The sequence below is a fragment of the Hemicordylus capensis genome, chromosome 12, assembly GCF_027244095.1.
Source record: "Hemicordylus capensis ecotype Gifberg chromosome 12, rHemCap1.1.pri, whole genome shotgun sequence".
In the NCBI taxonomy this organism is placed as follows: domain Eukaryota; kingdom Metazoa; phylum Chordata; class Lepidosauria; order Squamata; family Cordylidae; genus Hemicordylus; species Hemicordylus capensis.
The window spans coordinates 5,688,412-5,709,553 of NC_069668.1; the positions used below are offsets into that span (position 1 = coordinate 5,688,412).

Below are 21,142 nucleotides of genomic sequence, written 5' to 3' on the forward strand. Positions count from 1 at the left end.
AATTAGCAATTATTTACTGCACACTCCCCCAATCCAGAAATCTGTTGCAACCCAAAGAAAGGAAACATTAATGAGCCACTTCTGGGCTCTTTGCTCTGTGAAATGCGTTTGCATAGTAATGAGGGCCAATCTGCTGGAAAACACATAAAGGGCAAATTAATAAGGTTGTCAATTTTTTTTTTTGCCCTTCATGATGCTTAATACAGTTTTTGTAATCTGCTCAAGACAAAGGGCCGTCACTCAGACACAGCCGATTATGCATTCGCGTGGCAGATGAAATCTTTATTAAACAGAATGATGATTCTGATTAACATGCGATAACAAATATACAGTCTGCAGGGGGGGAAATGAGCACCGCCACCTCCTGCAAGCATCCCTCACGCCGACTATTAAGGCTTTACTCAGATTGAGGTCAGACTGGTATTCCCAAGAGGCGCATTAAGCTAAAAGTTTGCCAAATGTGGCAACATGATGAACCAAACAATATCCTGTTATATAAAAAGTGACTGCCTCAACAGCTGACCATCTAATCAACAAGAGTTAACAAGCCCTTAAAATAAATTTAGGGCAGGTGGGATGATATTAAAAATAAATGCAGCTTGCTAAACAAAGGGGAAGTGCTGTGAATCAGGAGCAGGTCTTGAACAACAATAAGGTAGATGGTGCCGAACGGTTTGACGCATTCTAGGTTATGTTTTTGTGGCTTCTTCCACATGGTGACTAGTATCTTACTTTTAAGTACAATGTTTCCCCACATTTTTCATGTAGCTGAGGGACATTTTTTTGGGGGGGGGATTAAACTTGAAGGCACATTTCAGCCTTACACCCTAAAAGATTTACTTTTCAGTATGAGGAAGAATAATAGTTCCTCACCCTGAAAAGAACCCACTACCTCGTGTTTCTGCCTTCTGTGGCAGCTCCTGATTGAAAGGGCAAGAACTCGCAGAGACACAACAAGCAGCCTCCCCCAAGAGTAGGTTGTTCTGCTCTGACTCGGTACTGGGAGCAATTCAGAGATGGGGCAAAATTGCCCACTTTCAGATGAGGTTGATTAGATGAACGTATGTTGCAAATTCCCCCATTTTGCCCACAGCTGCTGCTGCTGCTATCCAACAGTAATGGAACCCAACACAAAGACTGTCTACCCCAGCTCTCTAAAATCTCAAACCCAGAATAAAACATAATCAAATCTCAGGTCAAGGTCCTTCCTAGCCCTACTATCAGAGATCCTTTGACTCAGGGGTTCTCGAGCTTCTGCCGTTGTGGAGTGTGTGTGTGTGTGTGTGTGTGTGTGTGTGTGATAGAAGCTGTAGTCCAACAACCTCTAGGGACCAATTTTGAGAACTCCTGCTTTAACTGAAGATGGCGGGGATCTGTATCCTTCTCCAAAGCAAAGCATCGTGTACCCTTTCACAGAGTCAATTTCTCCATCTAGACCTGTGTTGCCTAATTTGACTGGCATTAGCTCTCCAAGGCCTCAAAGACCTAATGCAACCCATACCTTTTCCTCCTTTGACTTCCCATTAGACCAAAAACTAGACAGACAGACAGACAGACAGACACGAACCCCTGGGAGATTTATTTTTTTAAAAGTCTGAAGTCAATTTAGAATGACAGCCATCTCTGAAATTCTTTACTATAACCTACTTTGTATCTGTTTTCCCCATAAACATACAACACCATGAATTAAAAAGTATTTTTCATGCCAAAAATTAGCCTACTTTATTACATACTAATGCAGACATTTGTCTCAGTGTGGTTTTACAGCAGAAGGTCAAATTTCATTTGTGAGACTGGGGAAAAAAATTGTGAAAATGTGCATTTTTGCTATAATATTTCTTCCCTAGTCATTCAGATCGCCTATTATGAACTACATGATTAAATACATTACTTCTTTCTTGTTCCCCTTTTCATTCAACAACTTTATTACATACAATGCAGAATTTCATGAATCTCTTTTACCAAATTACTGTGCTGTGAAATGATGACAATTCCTATATAACCTATGCCTGGAACCAAAAAACTGCTATGGGCCAATTGCAATCAAACTAGGTAACAATGGAAATTTACAATAAACACAATATATCTTTTTATACATTTCTAACCCAACATATTATTTAACGAACATAATCCCCCCAAACATAATGAACAATAATCCCCCAAAACATAAGAATGCACTAAAGATTAGGAGGGGAAACTGCTTATCTAATATCATGTTCTTTTTCTGACCAATCTTTATCATATTTGATTATTATCCAGCACATTACAACACATCCAGAACTGTTTCAATGACTCGTAGCACAATAAAACTGGAAAAGGTTCTTGTAGGTCATCTAGGCCCAGGGGTTCCCAACCTGGGGTACTCCAGATGCTGCTGAACTACAAAACTTCCAAAGTCTGGATGGCTAAAGAGAAGGCCCTATCCTGACAAGAGATCCAGAGTTTGACTGACCTTTGAGGAAAGGCAATTCAAGAGCTGGGAAGCAGCAATTAAACAGCACTGGGTTTTGACACATGGAGGCCAGTATGAAGACACTATTCATGGCCAACAGGAAGAAGGAGATTGCTAAGAGATGGAAGCTTACATAAAGTTTAAGAGTATTGCTTTTATATTATAAATAGAAAAAACATCTTGCTTCCAGTTATGGATGCTGTCAGGATGCCATCTTACCTGGTTATCTGGTTGCCTGAGTGGGTCCTTTGGGGCTTCTGTCTTCCCCTGAAGGGAGCAGGGTTATGATTGTTTCAGGCTGGTTGGGTCCTGGTGGGGTTGAGCAGGTGAGGCAGGGAGAGCTTCAGGGAACAGCTCCAGTGGGGCAGCCAAGTTGGGCACGGCAGGAAGCAGGAAGTGAGACCAGGGAAGGGGCGGGGCATAGAGTAGGCTTTAAGCCCTTTCAGCTCTGTATAGGGCATTTAAAGCCCAGGTAGCTGATGATGAGGGCTGCTCTTGAGCATGGGAGTTGGAGGTTCCCTGGAGAGAGGACTGGCTGGATGTAACAAGCCAGGAGGACTGAGATGATGAAGTAACTTCCTCCTCTGGCCTATTCTGAGGCTGACCTTGTCCATTTCCATCCTGTAATTCTGGGTTCAAGGAAGGCGAGAAATACACCTCCTCCCCATTGGAGCCTTACAGACAGATGCATAAAACAAATTTGACTTACCCATGACCTGGCACCCTTGCTGAGGTCAGTGATTTCAGCCCCTATCGGAGGATGGGGAAAAGATGACTTTGCAACACAACTTTGGCACTGCAAGTAGCTGGTAAGAGAACGTTTTTCTGTATTCCAAATAGCATTCAAAGATAATCCTGCATCCAAGCCTGAAAACCAAACCAGAGAACCAAATTGGCTTTCTTAAAGACATCCAGAATTACAGGATTTTTACCAGACAGTAAAAGTGAAGCAAATGGGGAACAGTGGAAAATATATATTGACAGAAGAGAGTGGTGAGAAGGGCTGTCTGAATGGACTCACTGCCATTTTAAAAAATAAGATAAAACAAAACTATGCAGAAGTTAAGCACTTAGAAATCCCATGTGTTTAATGAACTGGGTGGGCTATGGGGTGGAGACTGCCTTGGTCAGCCTGATGGATAATCTCCAATTGGCTATTGAAAGAGGGAGTGTGACTCCGCTGATTCTTTTGGATCTCTTGGCGGCTTTTGATACTATCAACCATGGTATCATCCTGGGTCGCTTGAAGGAGGTGGGATTGGGTGGCATTGTTGTACAGTGGTTCCGTTCCTACCTCTCTAGCAGATTCCAGATGGTGTCTCTTGGAGACTGTTATTCAGCAACGTGTGACCTACAAGGCTCCGTACTGTTTCCAATGCTTTTTAACATCTACATGAAACCACTGGGAGAGATTATCAGGGGGTATGGTCTAGGATGTTATCAATACACTGACGACATCCAGCTCTATTTCTCCATACCAACTTCATCAGGAACTAGCATGACACCCCTAAAGGCCTACTTGGAGGTGATGATGGGCTGGATGAGGGATAACAAGGTGATGTTGATGGAAGTACTGTCAGGACCTGAGGGATGGTTTAGATCTACCTGTTCTGGATGGGGTTACACTCCCCCTGAAAAATCAGGTACGTAGCCTGGAAATGCTCCTGGATCCCAAACTCTCCCTGGTCTCTCAGGTTGAGGCAGTGGCCAGGAGTGTTTTTTATCAGCTTCGGCTGATACTTCAGCTGATTTCTGGAGGTAAATCACCTTAAAACACTGGTATATATGCTGGTAACCTCCAGGCTCAACTACTGTAATGCACTCTATGTGGGGCTGACTTTGTATGTAGTTCAGAAACTACATTTGGTACAGAATGTGGCATCCAGATTGGTCTCTGGGTCAACCCGGAGGGACCATATAACACTGATTTTAAAAGAACTGCACTGGCTGCTGATATGTTTCCTAACGAAATACAAAGTGTTGGTTATTACCTCTAAAGCCCTTAACAGCTTGGGTCCAGGGTACTTAAGAGAGTGCCTTCTCTGTCGTGAACCGTGTCATCCATTAAGATCATCTGGAGACGTCTGGCTAGTTGACGCCGGCTCATTTGGTGGCAACTTGGGACCAGGCCTTCTCTGTGGCTGCCCCAAGGCTCTGGAATATGCTCCCTGCTGAAATAAGAGCATCACCTTCTCTGTTTGCTTTTAGGAAGACTCACTAGATGCACCTGTTTGCTCAGGCTTTTAACTAAAATTTACATTTTAATGTTTTTATTTATTGAGACTGGTTTTATCTGTTTATGAATGTAACTTTTATATTTTTATATTATGTGTTGTACATCACCTGGATATTTTGATATCAGGCAGTATAAATATACAATAAATAATTAATAACTCGTTAACTTGAAAAATTTCACTCTGCTTGGCAGCAAACAAACATAACTCAGAAACCCTCTGCTAACTGGGCAAAGAGGCACTTTTCGAAGTAGTATATTTAGCCAGGAGAGGGCCGTTGTCCCAATTCATCCCATCCTAGCATCCCTCCTGGTAGCAGCTGGTGGTGTCTCTCTTTGAGAGCAAGCCCCTTTGCAACAGGAAACCATGTTAACATTCCTTTGCCATGCAAAATGTTTGAGAACATTCTCATGGAAAAGTAGAATATAAATATTTGTATTATTAATAATTAAAATAATAATAATAATAATATTTTCCATCTAAGAGTAAGAGGCAAGATTCAAGTAACTACACAATTCTTGAGCATTTCTGGAACAGCAGCCTCGAACCTGCCTTGCAAACTATTTTATATTAAAAAAAAGCAAACTGGGAAGAGTTTCAAAAAACAGTTTGACATGACAAAGGGGATCTGATCTTCCAAGAAGACATAAACCCCACAGGATACATGCTAGGCCTTGGGCATGTCTAGAGCAGCTCTTTGGATCCCAGCCAAGATGTTTAAGATTGGGGTAATATCTGCATTGTCTTTTTTACCTTCTGATTTCACTGCTGGTTGATAAACTGCCAGTGTTTCCTTTAAATGCACAAGAGATGCATTATCTGTGATGAACAACACCCCCTTCTTATTTTCAGAAAAGGCATCCATTTCACAGGTGCAAGCCTTAAAACACTCAGCAACCTTTGAGCTTGCCTTTTGGAACAGCGTCTGAACAACTTTCATTTCTGCACTTCTGGGGGATTTTTCCAACACTCCTGGAATGACAAAGTCAAAATCCACGTAATCTGGAAGTGCTGCATACAAGACAGTAATTCGGAAGTGCTGCATACAAGGTGAACCTAAAATGCTGGTGCATCCCCCGATCCCCACTGCCCCAACCAACTCCATCGCGGAGCCAATTTGGCCACCCAGGGTGAGAACTGGTCTGGTGGTAGCAAGCATGACTTGTCCCCTTAGCTAAGCAGGGTCCACCCTGGTTGAATATGAATGGGAGACTAGAAATGTGAGCACTGCAAGAGATTCCCCTTAGGGGATGGAGCCGGTCTGGGAGAAGCAGAAGGTTCCAAGTTCCCTCCCTGGCAGCATCTCCAAGATCGGGCTGAGAGAGACTCCTGCCTGCAACCTTGGAGAAGGTGCTGCCAGTTCCTGGTTAAAGTCACCAAGGCACCCTCTTATGGTCTCCGAAATGGAGCTTGAATCATTATGGTGTTCAATGCTCTCCATTTGAAGAGCTCCTTGGCTTGACTGTAATCTAATAATGACAAATATTCAGTAGAAAAGTGAAGTGATGACAATTTGTCCAGGTGGATTGAAACCTATTGGCCAGCATAAGAGGGATCAGCCCCAGAGGGGAGAAATGGATCTTGGGCCATTAAAATCCATGCTTTTGTTTACACCCTCTGTAGGCATCGCACAATATCCTTAATTTCAAATGCTAGCAAAATAATGTTCAGGATCATCCGAGGCAGATTAGAGTCCTATGTGGAAAGGGAAATGCCAGATGTTCAAGCTGGTTTCAGAAAACTCCGAGGAACAAGGGACATCATTGCTGATGCACGCTGGATAATTGAGAAAGCCAACAAATACCAAAAAAGTTGTCATGTGCTTTATTGACTGCAGAAAAGCCTGCGATTGCATCGACCACGTCAAATTGTGGAATATCCTTAGGAAAATGGGCGTCCCATCTCATTGTTCTCATGAGAAACCTATACACAGGACAGGAAGCCACAGTCCAGATGGAACATGGCGAAACAGACTGGTTCCAGATTGGCAAAGGAGTAAGGCAAGGCTGTCTACTTTCTCCTTATTTATTCAACTTATACGCTGAACATATACTGAGAGAAGCTGGATTGGAAGAAGATGAGAGTGGCTTTAAAGTTGGAGGAAAACACATCGATAACCTGCGCTACGCTGATGACACCACTCTAATAGCTGAGAATGAGGATGATCTGCAAGCTCTAGTAATGAAAATCAAGGAGCATATAGTGAGAAAATGGGACTACGACTAAACGTAAAGAAGACTAAACTAATGACAATGGGTACAGCAACCAGCCTCAGAATTGATAATGAAGACACTGAAGTGGTGGATAGCTTCTGCCTTTTAGGATCGACCATCAACAGTAAAGGATCCAGCGGTCAAGAAATACACCACAGACTAGCACTTGGTAGGGTTGTAATGAAGGCTTTGGAAAGGATATTTAGATGCCGTGATGTGTCTATACCTACAAAGGTTAGGATAGTTCGGACAATGGTCTTTCCCGTGACACTCTATGGATGTGAAAGCTGGACTTCGAAGAAGCAAGATAGGAAAAGTATTGATGCTTTTGAACGTTGGTACTGGAAAAGACAAAAGTCTTTTTGGATATCTTGAACAGCCAGGAAAACAAACAAATGAACAAATCAGATAGAACAAAACAATCCAGAATTTTCACTCAAGGCACAAATGACCAGGCTCAAACTATCATACTTCAGACACATTATGCGAAAACCCAGCTCTTCTGAGAAGTCCATAATGCTGAGGAAAGTTGAAGGAAAGAGAAGAAGAGGACGACCAGCAGCCAGGTAGATGGACTCGATTACGACAGCTTATGACCCCTGCTAACTTGGCAAAGAGGCAACTTTTAACATGGTGATTCTCTTTATTTAGCAGGGGGAGAGTAACTGGCCCTGTCCACCCCCAGCACAGGACCTCCAGTGACTGTTGTTGGTGTCTATCTTATGGTGGTGTTTGTTTTTTTTTAAAGATTGTGAGCCCTTTGGGGACAGGGATACATCTTATTTATTTATTTATTTAACCAACCGCCCTGAGCCATTTTTGGAAGGGCGGTATAGAAATCGAATGAATGAATGAATGCACCACTGAGAGACCTCAAAGGCCAAGTTGAAGACAGATCATCCTGGAGAGAATCTTTCTATGTGGTCGCTAAGAGTCAGCACTGACTCAACGGCACTTAATCAATCAGGCTCATTTCCAACCTCAATGCTTCGTTGGAAATACACAGAGGGGCCCTAAATACTGCTCTAATAAACTTAAGATTGGATGATCTCCCATGGCCTATAATTAGGGTAGGGGCCCAAATTGTGTGCCATATAAGAGCTGGGCCAATGATTTAGCAGCAAATAGCTTTAACACTGCAGGGATAATCTCTCCACCTTTTGGAGCAAAAGAATCTTAATGTTGCTGATGCGCTCTTTTGTACCTGTTGGACAATATAGTCCACGTGGGCCTTCCATGACCCAGTGGCATGAAAAGCCACACCCAAATATTTAAAAACTATTGACCTGCTCTATACAAGGACCTTCTATATGCCAATTAAGTCTCTTAGGCCTCTTGGCAAAGACCATCACTTTGGATTTCTGGAAATTAATTACCAGGTGATTTTCCTTGCCATAAGTAGCCAGGAGCCTAAGCGCTCTTCTAAGGCCCACTGGAGTTTGAGATGATGGCAGCGTCATCTGCAAATAGCAGGATTGGGATAGCTGCACCTGCAATAGCCGGAGGATATAACGCTGGATCAGAGAGATTATTGGCTGAGGTATTTATGTAAAGATTGAACCGGAAGGGTGCCAAAATGCTTGTTTGGTGGTAGTTATTAAATGTGAAAGAGAACCTTGAGGGTTACATCTCACTCTTACACTGGTGTTCTCGTACAGTTTCTGGATGAGAAAAAGTAAACGCCTATCAATATCAGTGTCCCTGAGTTTTCCCCAGAGGCTTATCCTTGAGATTGAATCAAAGGCTGCTTTAAAATCTACAAAGGCCACATACAAAGAGGACTTAGGTTTGTTGCTATATTTCTCAGTCAGATGGCGCAATACCAGGGCATGGTCCACGGTTGAACATCCCGTTCTAAAACCAGCCTGTTTGTCACCCAAAATTACTCCATTCTCCATCCAGTCTTGCAACTTCCAATCTAAATGCCTCGAGTCAAGCTTACTCACAACACTCAACAGGCTAATTGGGCAATAACTGGCAAGATCACGTCTATCCTCTTTTTAAAATATGGGCACTATTATGGCGATGCCCCAGTCTTCAGGTACGTACCCAGTTCAATCTATATATGTAAAGAGAGCTGCCAGCACAGGAGCCCACTAATCCGTATCAAACTTAATCATTTCAGGAGAGATGCAGTCACAACCCGAGGCCTTGGCGACTTTTAAAGAATCAATAAGCTACTGAAACAGGTGGCCATTCAGGAAGTGGGTAATTTTTAAAAATCTAATCTTGTAATTACCTGGTATTTAATGGTTCTAGTGTTCCTAGAACCATTTATTCCCAAGTAATTACAAGAATTGGTTGCACTCATTCAACAGCCCCGCCTTCCAGCCTGTCAAAATGACCATGGCTGGGATCTAAAGGACCACACAACTAGTTTTGTGTGGGCCTGTTTCTCAAGCAGTAGCTCTGTGGCTAGGTTTTGCTACATTGTTTGTACTATACGCTCTAGTCTCATGTAATGTTTTTCTTTTTCTCTCTCTCTTTTTTCTCTTTTCTGTTGTTGTTGTACTGTCTGATCTACGATTGTAATCAAGTTAATCTAATCTAATCTTGTAGTACATTACAGGGAAATTATTACTGAGCAGTAGAAATAGATCTTACCAGCTACTTCAGGTGATATTTCAGCTCCACAGAGAATACAATACAATCCTGACTTGCAAGCTGGCCCACTCAGAATGTCCTTCCTCAGCATGAAAGAGTAACAGAGATATAAGCTAAGATATCAAAGTCAAAGTGTCCAAACACGCACTATAATAATTATTTTAAGAGCCAACCTATTGCACTCTCTTACTTAATGAGCAAATGCAAATCACGCATTCAAACAGAAATAAATTAGTCATGGTCCTGGAAGCACAAACCCATTTGGATCAATATTTTATTGCTTGGAAATACACGTTCATTGGTAATAAGCAATATAAACGAGGGGCTCATCGTACATACGTTATACAGGAGGCACATTTTAAGCCCTGTGGTTCAGTGTTTTACATAGGCTTGAAGAGCAGAATGGGTGCCAATCTGGACCTATAAAGATCTGCTAGGATTTAGCCTATTGTGATTATTTAGAGGCCTACAGCCAAATAACTGGTTGATCATTTCAAGGCAAGAGGCAGACTCCCGTCTTCCTTACCTTTTCCGCTCCTGGCTGTGTATACCTCTCCTCCGCCGCCCATTCACAGAATCACTGAGCTGGAGGTCCTGCTTGGGCAGTCTCTGGTTGAGGACCATCAAATGAGGGAAAGCATGTGCCCCACCCTGGCCCCAGGTAACAGTGGTGCATCTATTGGTAGCCTCCAGACTTGACTTCTGTAATGCGCTCTATTGTTCCATTGCTGAATCACTTTTCCCATTAGGTTTCTCTTGACTGTCAACCTAAATCTACCTTTTTGTCACTTCAGCCCATTCGATCTAGTCCTGCCTTCTGGAGTCTTTGCCTTCTTCTACGTGATCGCCCTTCAGGTATTTGAACCGTGCAATCATGTCCCACTTAATCTTCTCGTTTCCAGGCTCAAAATACCCAGTCCCTTCAAACTCTCCTCACTGGTCTTGCTGTCTTCCAGACCCCTAATCGTCTTCGCTGTTCTCCACTGAACCCATTCTAATTTATTTGCATTCTTCTTGAAGAACAGTTAGCCCCTGCTGACTGAGCAAAGAGGCACCTTTTTCAAGTGGCAATTCCCGACTCAATAAAGTCGGGGGAGATCAACTGGCCCTCTCCATCCCCAGCACAGCATCCCTCCAGTGACTGTTGCGGGTGTCTTTGTGTTTCTTCTTTAGATTGTGAGCCCTTTGGGGATAGGGAGCCATTTTGTTTGTTTGTTGATGTAAAATGTTTTGGGAACTTCTGCTGAAAAGTGGTATATAAATATTCATAGTAAAGTGTGGTACCCCAAACTGGACATAGTCAGATGAGGTCTGACTAGAGAGGAATACCACGGAATTATTACATTTCATGACTTGGAAGCCATGGTTCTGTTTGCACAACCTACAATCGCATTGCTTTATTATTATTATTTTTTTTGCAGCTGTATTGCATTTCTGATCCATGTTCACCTTGTGACAGACTACATGCCTGAGACACTTTTCACATGTATGAGGTCAGGTATTTCCCATCCTATATTTGTGCACTTTTCTTTTCTTTTTTGCCCAAGTACATCTGTCTCTGAGGAATTTCACATTCTTGGTTTCAGCCCAGCTTCCCATTCTATTCAAGGCCATTTTGAATTTTCTCTTGCTTTACTTTCCTCTCCCAGGTTGGAACTACACATGGCAACATCCACGCATCTCCTATCAGAAACAGCAGTCTCATCTCCCCCTTTTATGGCATGAGAGTGCTAACTGCGTATCCTGGGCAAAACAGGATCCTTTGGCCCACCTCGGTCTAGGTGGAACCCTTGACCGATCTGCCAGCAACTTCAGAGGTGCTGTGCTCAGGTCACCATTTCAGATGAACACAAGATTAAGCCAACTTCACAAAGTCTATTAATATAAAGTACTGCATGCTAAAATAAACCCATACCAGTAAAATCAAGCACCAACCACAACTGTCTTAAAGCACTGTCAGAAAAAGCCCGGGCTGAGACTATGGCTAGTCTTTCAGGGAAAGCAAGTTCCATGCCACCATCAGGAACAACTCTATGGACTGGTTTGGATGTTGTCCTTCCTGTGCTAAGTAATGTGAAAAGCCCAAGCCTAAGCAGGGGGGATCCATGCTATGAGTTCTTCCCATGCTCCAAGAGTGAGAAACAGATCTACAGGACTTTGGTGTTCTGAAGCACAGGCAGTAGTCAAGAGGGCACTCTTGGCTGACCTTAAAGATCAGGACAGACCATAAAGAAATGAGCAGTCGCTAAGGGAGGCAGTGACAGATATTCACCTGGAGCATTTCCAGATGGGGCTTTTATTAGTTTGCTTCTTCTCTGGAATGGAGCATGGGCATTCACATATCAGCCAGATTTATTTTATTTATTTACCTATCACATTTTTATACCGCCCAAAACGCAAGTTACCCTGAAGTCCCTGCGAGATATTGGAGAGCACTTCACACACAATTCAGGTTTTTCATTGTGCATTGGAGTAGAGCCTGATTTATGTCTGGGGTTAAAAAAAAATCCACTTTTTGCATTGGTTTTTGGGGGGCAAATTCAAACTCACAGTAATCCCGTGGTAAAGCTGGCTGTCTGGAAATGCTCCTGGCTATGCCTAAGTTATATGAACACACATCCTTTCGGGCAGCATTCTTGCAGAGTGAGAGTTTAAAAAAAAAAAAAAAGACCCAGAAAGCAGCTCTAAGCACTCTTCATTAAGTCATCCTCAGTTGTTCTAAGGAGCAGGGAAGCACTGCAGGATCTGTGGCTGTTTTGGCAAGGGGTTACGTGCTCTGCTCCCTTTTCTGGCATTACCTTCCATGGAGTGGGAGTGACTGCATGCCTCCTCCCTGCGCTGTTTGAGAACACTAGCTGTTCAAGGCCAGTGGGTTCCTTCCCATGCAAGTATCATTTCTCCCAGAAACTGGAGAAACTCTGGTATTGGAAGGAGCCATGGCTTTAAAAGGAGCTTCAAATTCGTGGAGCATAGGCTATCAATGGCTGCTAGATCTGATGGCTACAGTACTTCTACATTCAGAGGCAGGATATCTCTGAATACCAGTTGCAGGGGAGCAACAGCATGAGAGGGGGCATGCCTTCACCTCTTGCCTGTGGGCTTCCAAAAGGCATCGGATGGGCCACTGTGGGAGACAGACTGCTGGACTAGATGGGCCTCGGGCCTGATCCAGCAGGGCTGTTCTTATGCCCATATGGAGTCCCACATGTGACCATGATTTAAGTTGATGAGAAACAAACCACAGAACTATACCATGTTTCATGATCCCAGTTGGATAATCAAAGCTATCATGATTGTCAAACTTCTGTCTATGAATTCTGATCAATTTTACCTTTCTATCCTGATGTGGCCACCTCCCTCACTGGAAGGTTTCCTGATTCTTCGTGTATATGTTCTCTGCACTTTGAGCACTTCAATAAATTCAGGATTTCATTGTTATTTTATGATACATAAGACTGAGAATAAATTGTTTCAATTAAGCAGTTTCCAGACTATTCAAATTTATCACACACTTCCTCTATCCAAGCAATTTGGTGCTGACATTTAACGCCACCACCACCCCCGCCACCAACAACATTCAATTCATGCCCCACTATATACATTTTTACAAAAAATCCAAATTAAATAATACAGTGCATTGGCTACTATCAAAATAGGTATGCACACTGTTTTATTTGATCACAAGCGAAATACTTACACAAAGCAATCATAATTTTGTAACTGAATATGGAAGAACCTCATTGAAAGGAAGAAGGCATGGCTACAGTTTTGACGAAATATTTGACACTAACTTGCCCACAAAGTCATATGTACTTAAATGCAACAGTGATAGAGATCTAAACACAGTACATTGTGTGTCAACACTTCCTATATAATATGATCTGTTACATTTAAATGTTTTGATGAGAAAAACAAATTTACACATCAGGGGAAAAAAAACATTAGGCTGTTTTGGGATTCTACAAAATCTTACGCAAAGTCATGATAAGGGCTGATTTACCCTGTGTGTGGCAAATACCAGGGTTTCCTTCAGCAAATACTTAAGAGGGGGAACAGACATCCATTCATGTCCCTGTCCCGGCTTCTCGTGGCATGTACAGGATATGCAACGGACACTCACACTTTATGCATTTGCTGCAAGGAACTCCACTTCGGTGGCAAAGGGGGAAACAGCCCTAAGGGCTGATTCACACGGGCAGTTTTTCCTGGCAAAAATGAACACCCCTAGAAGGTTGCTGACTCTGCCTTTCCTGATTTTTAAGAAATGTGCCTGCTTAGCAGGCTCAAGAGGTGCCAAAAATGATAAAACATAAAAGAGAACAGCATTCACGGCACCTGCTAAAAGCAAAGGAGCCATGCCTGTGTAAGAGATTTTTGACCCTCCAAAATCCCTGCAACCAGGAATAATTGAAGACTCCAAAAATCCTCACATTACCTATGGGTTCTTTTTATGGTGCTGGCTGTCAAGAATCCCAAGACCCAAGAACACACAAAGAGAAATGGAAAGGTATATTCAATCAAAGCTGGTTGTATTGTATTGTAATTTTATTTACAGTCATTGACCAAACAGAGAATAAAAACTAGTAAGCATTAAAATGTGTGTGTGTGTGTGTGTGTGTGTGTGTGTGTGTGTGTGTGTGACACACACACACACACACACACAATTTAAAATTGGGATGATATCCCATTATGCCTTTTAAAAACAATATAACTAAACTTAGCTACATAAATAGAAATTGAAGCATCTTTATCTGAAAGCAGATGTTTTACAAGGTTATCATCGGATTGATCTACCAGTTTACATATTAAAGGAACAATAAGGCGTTCCCTGGGATATAAATGGAGATTACAGTGGAGAAGGATATGTGCAACAGTTTCTGTATCTCCTGACCCACAACTACAGTGTCATTCTTCTAAAGGCACACCCTGAAACCTCCCAGCTAGAAGTGCAGATGGAAAGGAATTAACCCTTACTCTCGTGAATATCCATTGAAACTTAGAAAAAGTAATTGTCGACAGATATTTTGCAGGGGAAAGATCCATATTAGTTCTTATAACTCTATAAAACTCTGGAAGCGCAGCCCAGTTTTCTTGGATCTCAATATCAACAAAGCGTTGTCTCACTACTCTTTTCGCATTCGCTAGACCCAGTTCCAGCAGTTGAGCTGGGTCTAAGCCTAGAGAGGTGAGTTTCGTACTTACTGTAGCACACCATAGTGACTGGGGACTAACTGAGAGAAACTCAGGAATTAAACCAACTGGTCGCAGATGTATTTTCAACCAGAAATAAATAATCAGAAGCCAGGCCCGAGATTCAATTTTTATAAAGCCAGCCTCTGTCCTTAAAGTCACATTTGCTGTATATTTTGGAGTGCCAAATAAGTTCCTCAAGAACCCTGATTGGCTTCTTTCCAAAGTGTCAAACCTTGAGTATGGACCTAGTTGTATACCATACAATAATTGCGGAATGACCTTTGCAGTATAGAGCTTTAAGGCAGCTGGTATGAAGCCTGCACCCTGAGTTCTAAAACATCTTAAGATTGCTGCTGTGCTGCGTTTTGCCGACTCTGTGACCATACTTATATGTGCTGATTTCCCAGCATTGGTCAAAGCTGGTTTATTTTTCTTACCAATATTCAGATGAACTGCAGTACATACACACAATGGCTTTCCTTTCTCTCACAGCAACTAAATTAAAATCTAACTGACACCGTATAGATAATCAGAGCTTTCACTTCACTCTTTTCGGCTTACCCTCTGAGCTTACCAAGAGAGAAACTGATGTTTCCCTTTTTGTCAAAGTTTTTGGGCGTGTTGAGTCAGGCAATCTTCCTCTATTCTCTTCGGCTTCAGCGTCCACCCCTCTCAACCCCCTCTGAGCTCCAAATCAAGGCCCTAAGTATCCCACCCTATCTGCCCACGCATCTGACGGTGATTGGCCAGAGAGAGGGGTCTTGACCATTGATGACCCATGGCTAACTCGTTCCATCTGACATTTTACACCATTGGCTAAGGAAGATGTCATCGGCTAGGGGAGATGCGAAAGAGGAACAAGGTGCGTGCCAACCAACCCCTCCTCCCAATGGAACATCGAGCCCTGGCTACTTTCGATATGAGTTACCGAAAAATGAGGAAGTGTGCCTGAGCTAACAGGCTGATTCTCTCTGATTAGACGAGAGAGAAGGTGGGGGCTTTCCTGAACAGTGGGCAACAAATTGCTCACTCAGCACTCTGTATAAGCTCTGGGACTCCATCGAGGTCTAATTTTGAGCACAATGCGGGGGATCTGGGACTTTGCCTATATGACAGCATTGCTCATGGGTTCATGCTAAGATCAAAGCCTAAACTATATCAAGCGAACAAACTCATGTCAAGCATTTATCTAATACAATATGGCTAACCCTTATTCAATATAAAATAAAATCTTACACCTGGATCAGGTTTTCCTGCCACATGGCAACTTCTGAAGTTACCACATAGTGGAGTCCACAGGAAAACACATCTACTTTGCCAGACCAGTTTTGGGGATGAAGGGAAAAAGAAAACTGGTGATGACAAAATGTATGGTACCTCTTCAAACCACTCATGGCCTATTTGGATGTTGTGTTCTGAGGAGACATCTACACCTGTATGAATTCAACTATGCACACAGTCCTGCCCTCCAGCATACTAAGTAAATAAATTGGATAGGGATGTGCAAAAAATTTCGGGCACAGATTGATCTGTGCCCGAAACGAGCAATTTCAGGTGATTCAGGGCCAAACTGAATCACCCCCGATATTTTTCGGGGCTGAGCCGAATCACCCGAATTTCGAGGCCGAAAAATTAAAAATCTGCCCTTTGCCCAATCCCCCTGAAATTGGGGTGGTAGCCTGCACCCATTAGGCACTACCACCCCACCCTACTCTTTTTGCCCAGATCCCATGCTATGCCCCCGAACTGCCCCAAAGTCACTAAAACTTCAAAAATTCCCCAAAAATCAGCCCTTTGCCCAATCCCCCTGAAATTGGGGTGGTAGCTTCCACCCATTGGGAACTACCACCCCACTCCAATATTTTGCCCCTGGGCCCCTTTCCCCCCAAATCGATTTGGATTCGGATTAAATCCAAATCCGAACCGAATCAAGGGTGATTCGGGTGGCCCATATTTGGGCACAAAATGTGATCCCGAACCGAATCACCAAAAATCCGAATTGCACACCCCTAAAATTGGATTGTGTCACATTGATTTGAGCACCACTTGAGTTCAAGCCTCCATTCTTCTGGAGAATAGACTGGGGCCATTCACATGACCTACTGGGTGGGCAGAGGCAGAGGCTTCCCAAGCCTTGCCTTCTCCCCAGACGATCGTTGTTCTCCTGGTGAGGACGGCAACAATCACCCCCAGGTGATCCTTGATCTCTCTGACCATCCAATGAGGCTGTTCTCACGAATCGCCAAGACTGGACCAGGGCAGTTAAGTCTGAGCTTGGCTGCCCATGGGAACTGCTGGGAGGTGCGCGCCTCCTGATGGCGCCTCGGTGGCAAACCCGGCTAAGAAACCGTGCTCTTAACCCCATCTGATCAACCATGTGTCAGTGCTGAACTGTATGTCAGTGCTGGCAGATTCAACTGAGGCTGGGATTTGTTGTTCTGGCCCCCGGAAACCCCACTATGCACCACGCAAGAGATGCACCGCCATGCATCCCTGCAGAGATGGGTGGGCGCCTGTCAGTGTTTCAGCGCCGGCTGAAAGCAGCTGGAGCTGACACATGCTCGATTAAAGGGGGTTGAGGAAGTACTTGCTCCCTTAACCTTGTTTAAGAGTCCGGCTTCTTAGCTGTTTTCCGCTGAGTTGCCGTCAGGAGGTATGTGCCTCCTTGTGGTTCCCAAGGGCAACCAAGCCCGGGCTTAGCTGCCCTGGGTGGTCAGAGAGATGCCACAGTCAAATAAATGTGAGACAACCCAATTAAATTATTTTTTCCTCGTGGTGAAAGGAAGGGGTGCACAAGGAAGTTCTCCCAAGAATACAGAACCTGGACATGCCAGTCAGATCGACCTTGACTGAGCTGCTTGGTAATAACAGCCAACATAAATGCAAGCTCGGGCCAGTTTCAGTGGTCTTTGCGCCTTCTCTCCTCCAATACAGTTTAATAATGCAAGATGCAGGCTCTTGTGTAACCACGTGACACCTTTCCCTGCCTCTGCTCCCCTATACCAGCTGCCACGTGCAGGGGGCAAGGAACGCCAGAGCACAATGACATCACGGCATGAGCTTTGCATTATAAAGAAAGCCGAAAGAGAGGAGAAAGAGACGAAGGCCCACATGTCGGCCACAGAGTCAAGTTCTGGCCTCACTTAACATCTGGTGGTTTTTACTGAGATTTTGCATTTGGATCTTCTGAAAGGCTGATTGAATCCATCCTAACATAAGCTAAACATTACTATTCCGTGATTCCCCTTCAAGCCTGGCCGAAGCATGACTCATTCCTGGAATGTTATTTATCACTTAACTGGGAGGCAGACACACCTTTGCTGCGCGATCTGGAAAGCTTATTTCTCTTTGTCTTAGTCTCCTGCTCATCTCCACCTAGGCTAGCGCTATATCCTGTCACGCTGACTGCACCTCCACTGCTCTCCTGGGTCTGCGCCACGCCACGCCACCCTGCCTCCTCTCCTGCGTCTGTTTAGCTTTGCCTGCTGCATGGGCTGGGTTTAGAGCACTGATTTCCCAAGGCTCTTGGGCTGCGATCGAATCTGCAGTTTCAAGGAAAGTCCCATGGCCGCTGCAAGTATGCGTGAGCAAGTCATATTCCTGTTCCGCTGACTCTCCATCGTCGTAAAGTTCAGGTGTGAAGTAGATACTGTCATCACCAGCATCTGTTTCTGCAGCTCCATCTGGCGTTGGGAGTTCTGCATTCCCTCTCGCTGAAGAAACCTCCGCAGCCCCTCCGCCTTCAGAAGTGCCGAGCTGCTGTTCAGGAGGATGCTCTTGAATGGCCGAGCTGATAACCTTTCCAGCTGAGTTGGTCACCATTTCCTGATGTGGTCCCAGTTTACTTTGCCCGACTTTTTCAAGTAGCAACAAATCCTGCCGGGGTCCATTTGTGACAGGCTGGCTGGTTTCAACAACTGGCCCTGTAGGCTGCCATTTTGCTTTGGAGGTGCATTTCTTATTCGCTGCATGCAGAGGCGTCGAAGTCAGTGGTTTACTGAAATATTTTTTTATACCCACAGAGCTGTGATGGCTATTTTTGCTCCTCTTATTTTCAGCGGGGGAGCTTCTGTGTTTAGCGTCCATACGGTTTTCTTGGTTTACCTCCTCGGAAGGCAGGTTTACATCTGTAAGGGGGGGGGGAGAACCCAGATAACTAAAAGTTTACACACATTAATATATTAATTCTATCATTTCTTAGGGCAGCATGCATGCCAGAATGCTTGGTTCAGTTTCTAGAATTATCCAGATGACTGGTTTTCAAACCTTTTATCTTCAAGAAATCCATCCCCCATAAACTCATCAGTCGCTGAATTTTAGTCTAAGTAGCTAAAATAATCATTACTGTTGGCTACTGTGTGAAGGAAGATGTGCCTTTGCTCTGGTCTGGCAGGGCTTGTCTTATATTGTCTGTCTGACACACACACACACACACACACACACACACACACACACACACACACACGTTCTTGTTACAGCCATCCACCTTCTGCTGCCAAAGGAGATTGAGGTGGCCTCTGGGTGTTCAGCTGGGGGAGCTTTAAGGCTTGCAAGCAGAGCCTGCCAGCCCCACCTAGTGACCCCAAGGCTCAGTCAGAATTCCAGGGTGACTTCCGTGCCAAGCTCTCCTCCTGGACTGACCTCTCATCATTGGCCCGTCCTCCCTTTATATAGGCGTACTGGTGTCTATGTCTTCCCCTGCCTGGTAGGGTCCTCCCTGCAAGACCTGAGTGCGAGAAGCCCCGACATGAAGCTCGCTGCGTTTACCCGCGGAAATCGGCTCCACCTCGGGATTCCCACCCTCCACCCACGCCCCCCAGGAATTTCTGGAGTCCTCTTTCCAACAGCAGTGCCTCAGTCTGCATTGGGTACAGCCCAGGACAGCTTTCCAGAATGGCTAAGGGCACTTGTCCTCTGTAAGAGGGATTCCCAGAGGTTGTTGACTACCGCTCCCACAATCCCCAGCCAAAGGTCACTGCAGCTGGGGATTATGGGAGCCGTAGTCAAAAACCTCTGGGAATCCCTCTTACAGGGAATTCTAGTTACGGGCTAAGGAAGCAGGAGGGGCTGCAGTGAGGAGGACTGGGGCTTGAATCTCCGGAGAGTGAATGAAGAGGCTGTTGCTGAGTGGAAGACCATCCGCTTTGCCTGCAGAAAGCCCCGGATCCAATCCCTGGCATCTCAAAGGCACCTGGGAGAGCCATTGCTAGTGAGCATAGATAACACTGAGCTAGATGGACCAAGAGGCACTCCGTGCAAGGCAGCTTTGGCTCCAATCCCAGAGAATTTTGGCTGCAGTTCTTTTGATCTTGCTTAGAAACAAGAGTGATGTCTATCAACAAGCTCCTCAGAAATATGTCAGAAAAGAGTTAAATAAGTGTTTGTGTTGGGGAAAAGACCTACTTTTTCTCCCTCTTTGTAAGGCTGTCACATGACTTACTGGATGTTGTTGGATGAATTGTGCCAATATCTGTAGCGGAAAGTGTCTCTGGGACCAAACTTTGCACTCCTCTTTCAACGGTAAAGTCTGATGACAGACAAACTGTTGTCTCCAGAAAGGAACTCGGTGTCAGGTCCTTTGAACTTGAAGGCATGGGCACAGGTTCATCATTGCCCTGAGGTGAGGAATCGGTGCCCTTCTGATTTTTTTTTAACAAACGTATCCAAAGAACCAAGGGCATGATCAAAGTCTTCGTGGTGCTGGATCTGCTGACGGATCCATTTCGATAAACCTTTGAAAAAGAAGCAGGTGGACATTGGTAGAAGAATTTTATTGTAATAATTATAGAGCAAGCTAGAGAAGTCATATCCTTAGGAGGTGGTACATCCCAAACTTAAAACTGATTTTGTTTCTCAGGCTAGGCTCACCGACTTAACTATTAGATCTGAATGATATGGATTGCAGTGAAGTCTCTACAATATAGGAACATAGGAAGCTGCCATATACTGAGTCAGACCATTGGTCTATCTAGCTCAGTATTGACTACCCAGACTGGCAGCGGCTTCTCCAAGGTTGCAGGCAGCCCAATCTCTCTCAGCCTGATCTTGGAGATGCTGCCAGGGAGGGAACTGGGAACCTCGATGCTCTTCCCAGAGCGGCTCCATCCCCTGAAGGGAATATCTCACAGTACTCACACTTCTAGGCTCCCATTCATATGCAACCAGGGTAGACCCTGCTTAGCTAAAGGGACAAGTCATGCTGGCTACCGATCAGCTTTCCTTTCCAAAATTAAACTTAGCAACATAGAAAGCTGCCATATACTGAGTCAGACCATTGGTCTATCCAGCTCAGTATTGTCTGCACAGACTGGTAGCAGCTTCTCCAAGGTTGCAGGCAGGAATATCTCTCAGCCCTATCTTGGAGATGCTGCCGGGGAGGGAACTTGAATCCTTCTGTGAGCACTGAAAGATCTTCCCCTATATTTCAAATGTATGACAATTGCAAT

General features: G+C 44.3%; 1 protein-coding gene across 7 annotated transcripts in view; it reads right to left on the reverse strand.

Annotated features, from left to right (window-relative positions):
• The window catches only part of BRIP1 (BRCA1 interacting helicase 1), a 294,634-nt gene that overhangs the window by 123,653 nt on the left and 149,839 nt on the right, over window positions 1–21,142 (reverse strand). For all 7 annotated transcript variants that reach the window (XM_053274533.1, XM_053274532.1, XM_053274536.1 and 4 more), the window contains 6 exons: window positions 20,137–20,428; window positions 18,012–18,823; window positions 12,835–12,913; window positions 9,504–9,586; window positions 5,440–5,658; window positions 3,162–3,319 (listed from right to left, as the gene is read on the reverse strand). In XM_053274533.1, the coding sequence (XP_053130508.1) occupies window positions 20,304–20,428 (125 nt within the window). In that variant the 3' untranslated portion in view covers window positions 3,162–3,319; window positions 5,440–5,658; window positions 9,504–9,586; ... (1 more) ...; window positions 18,012–18,823; window positions 20,137–20,303. The remainder of the gene's footprint in view (window positions 1–3,161; window positions 3,320–5,439; window positions 5,659–9,503; window positions 9,587–12,834; window positions 12,914–18,011; window positions 18,824–20,136; window positions 20,429–21,142) is intronic.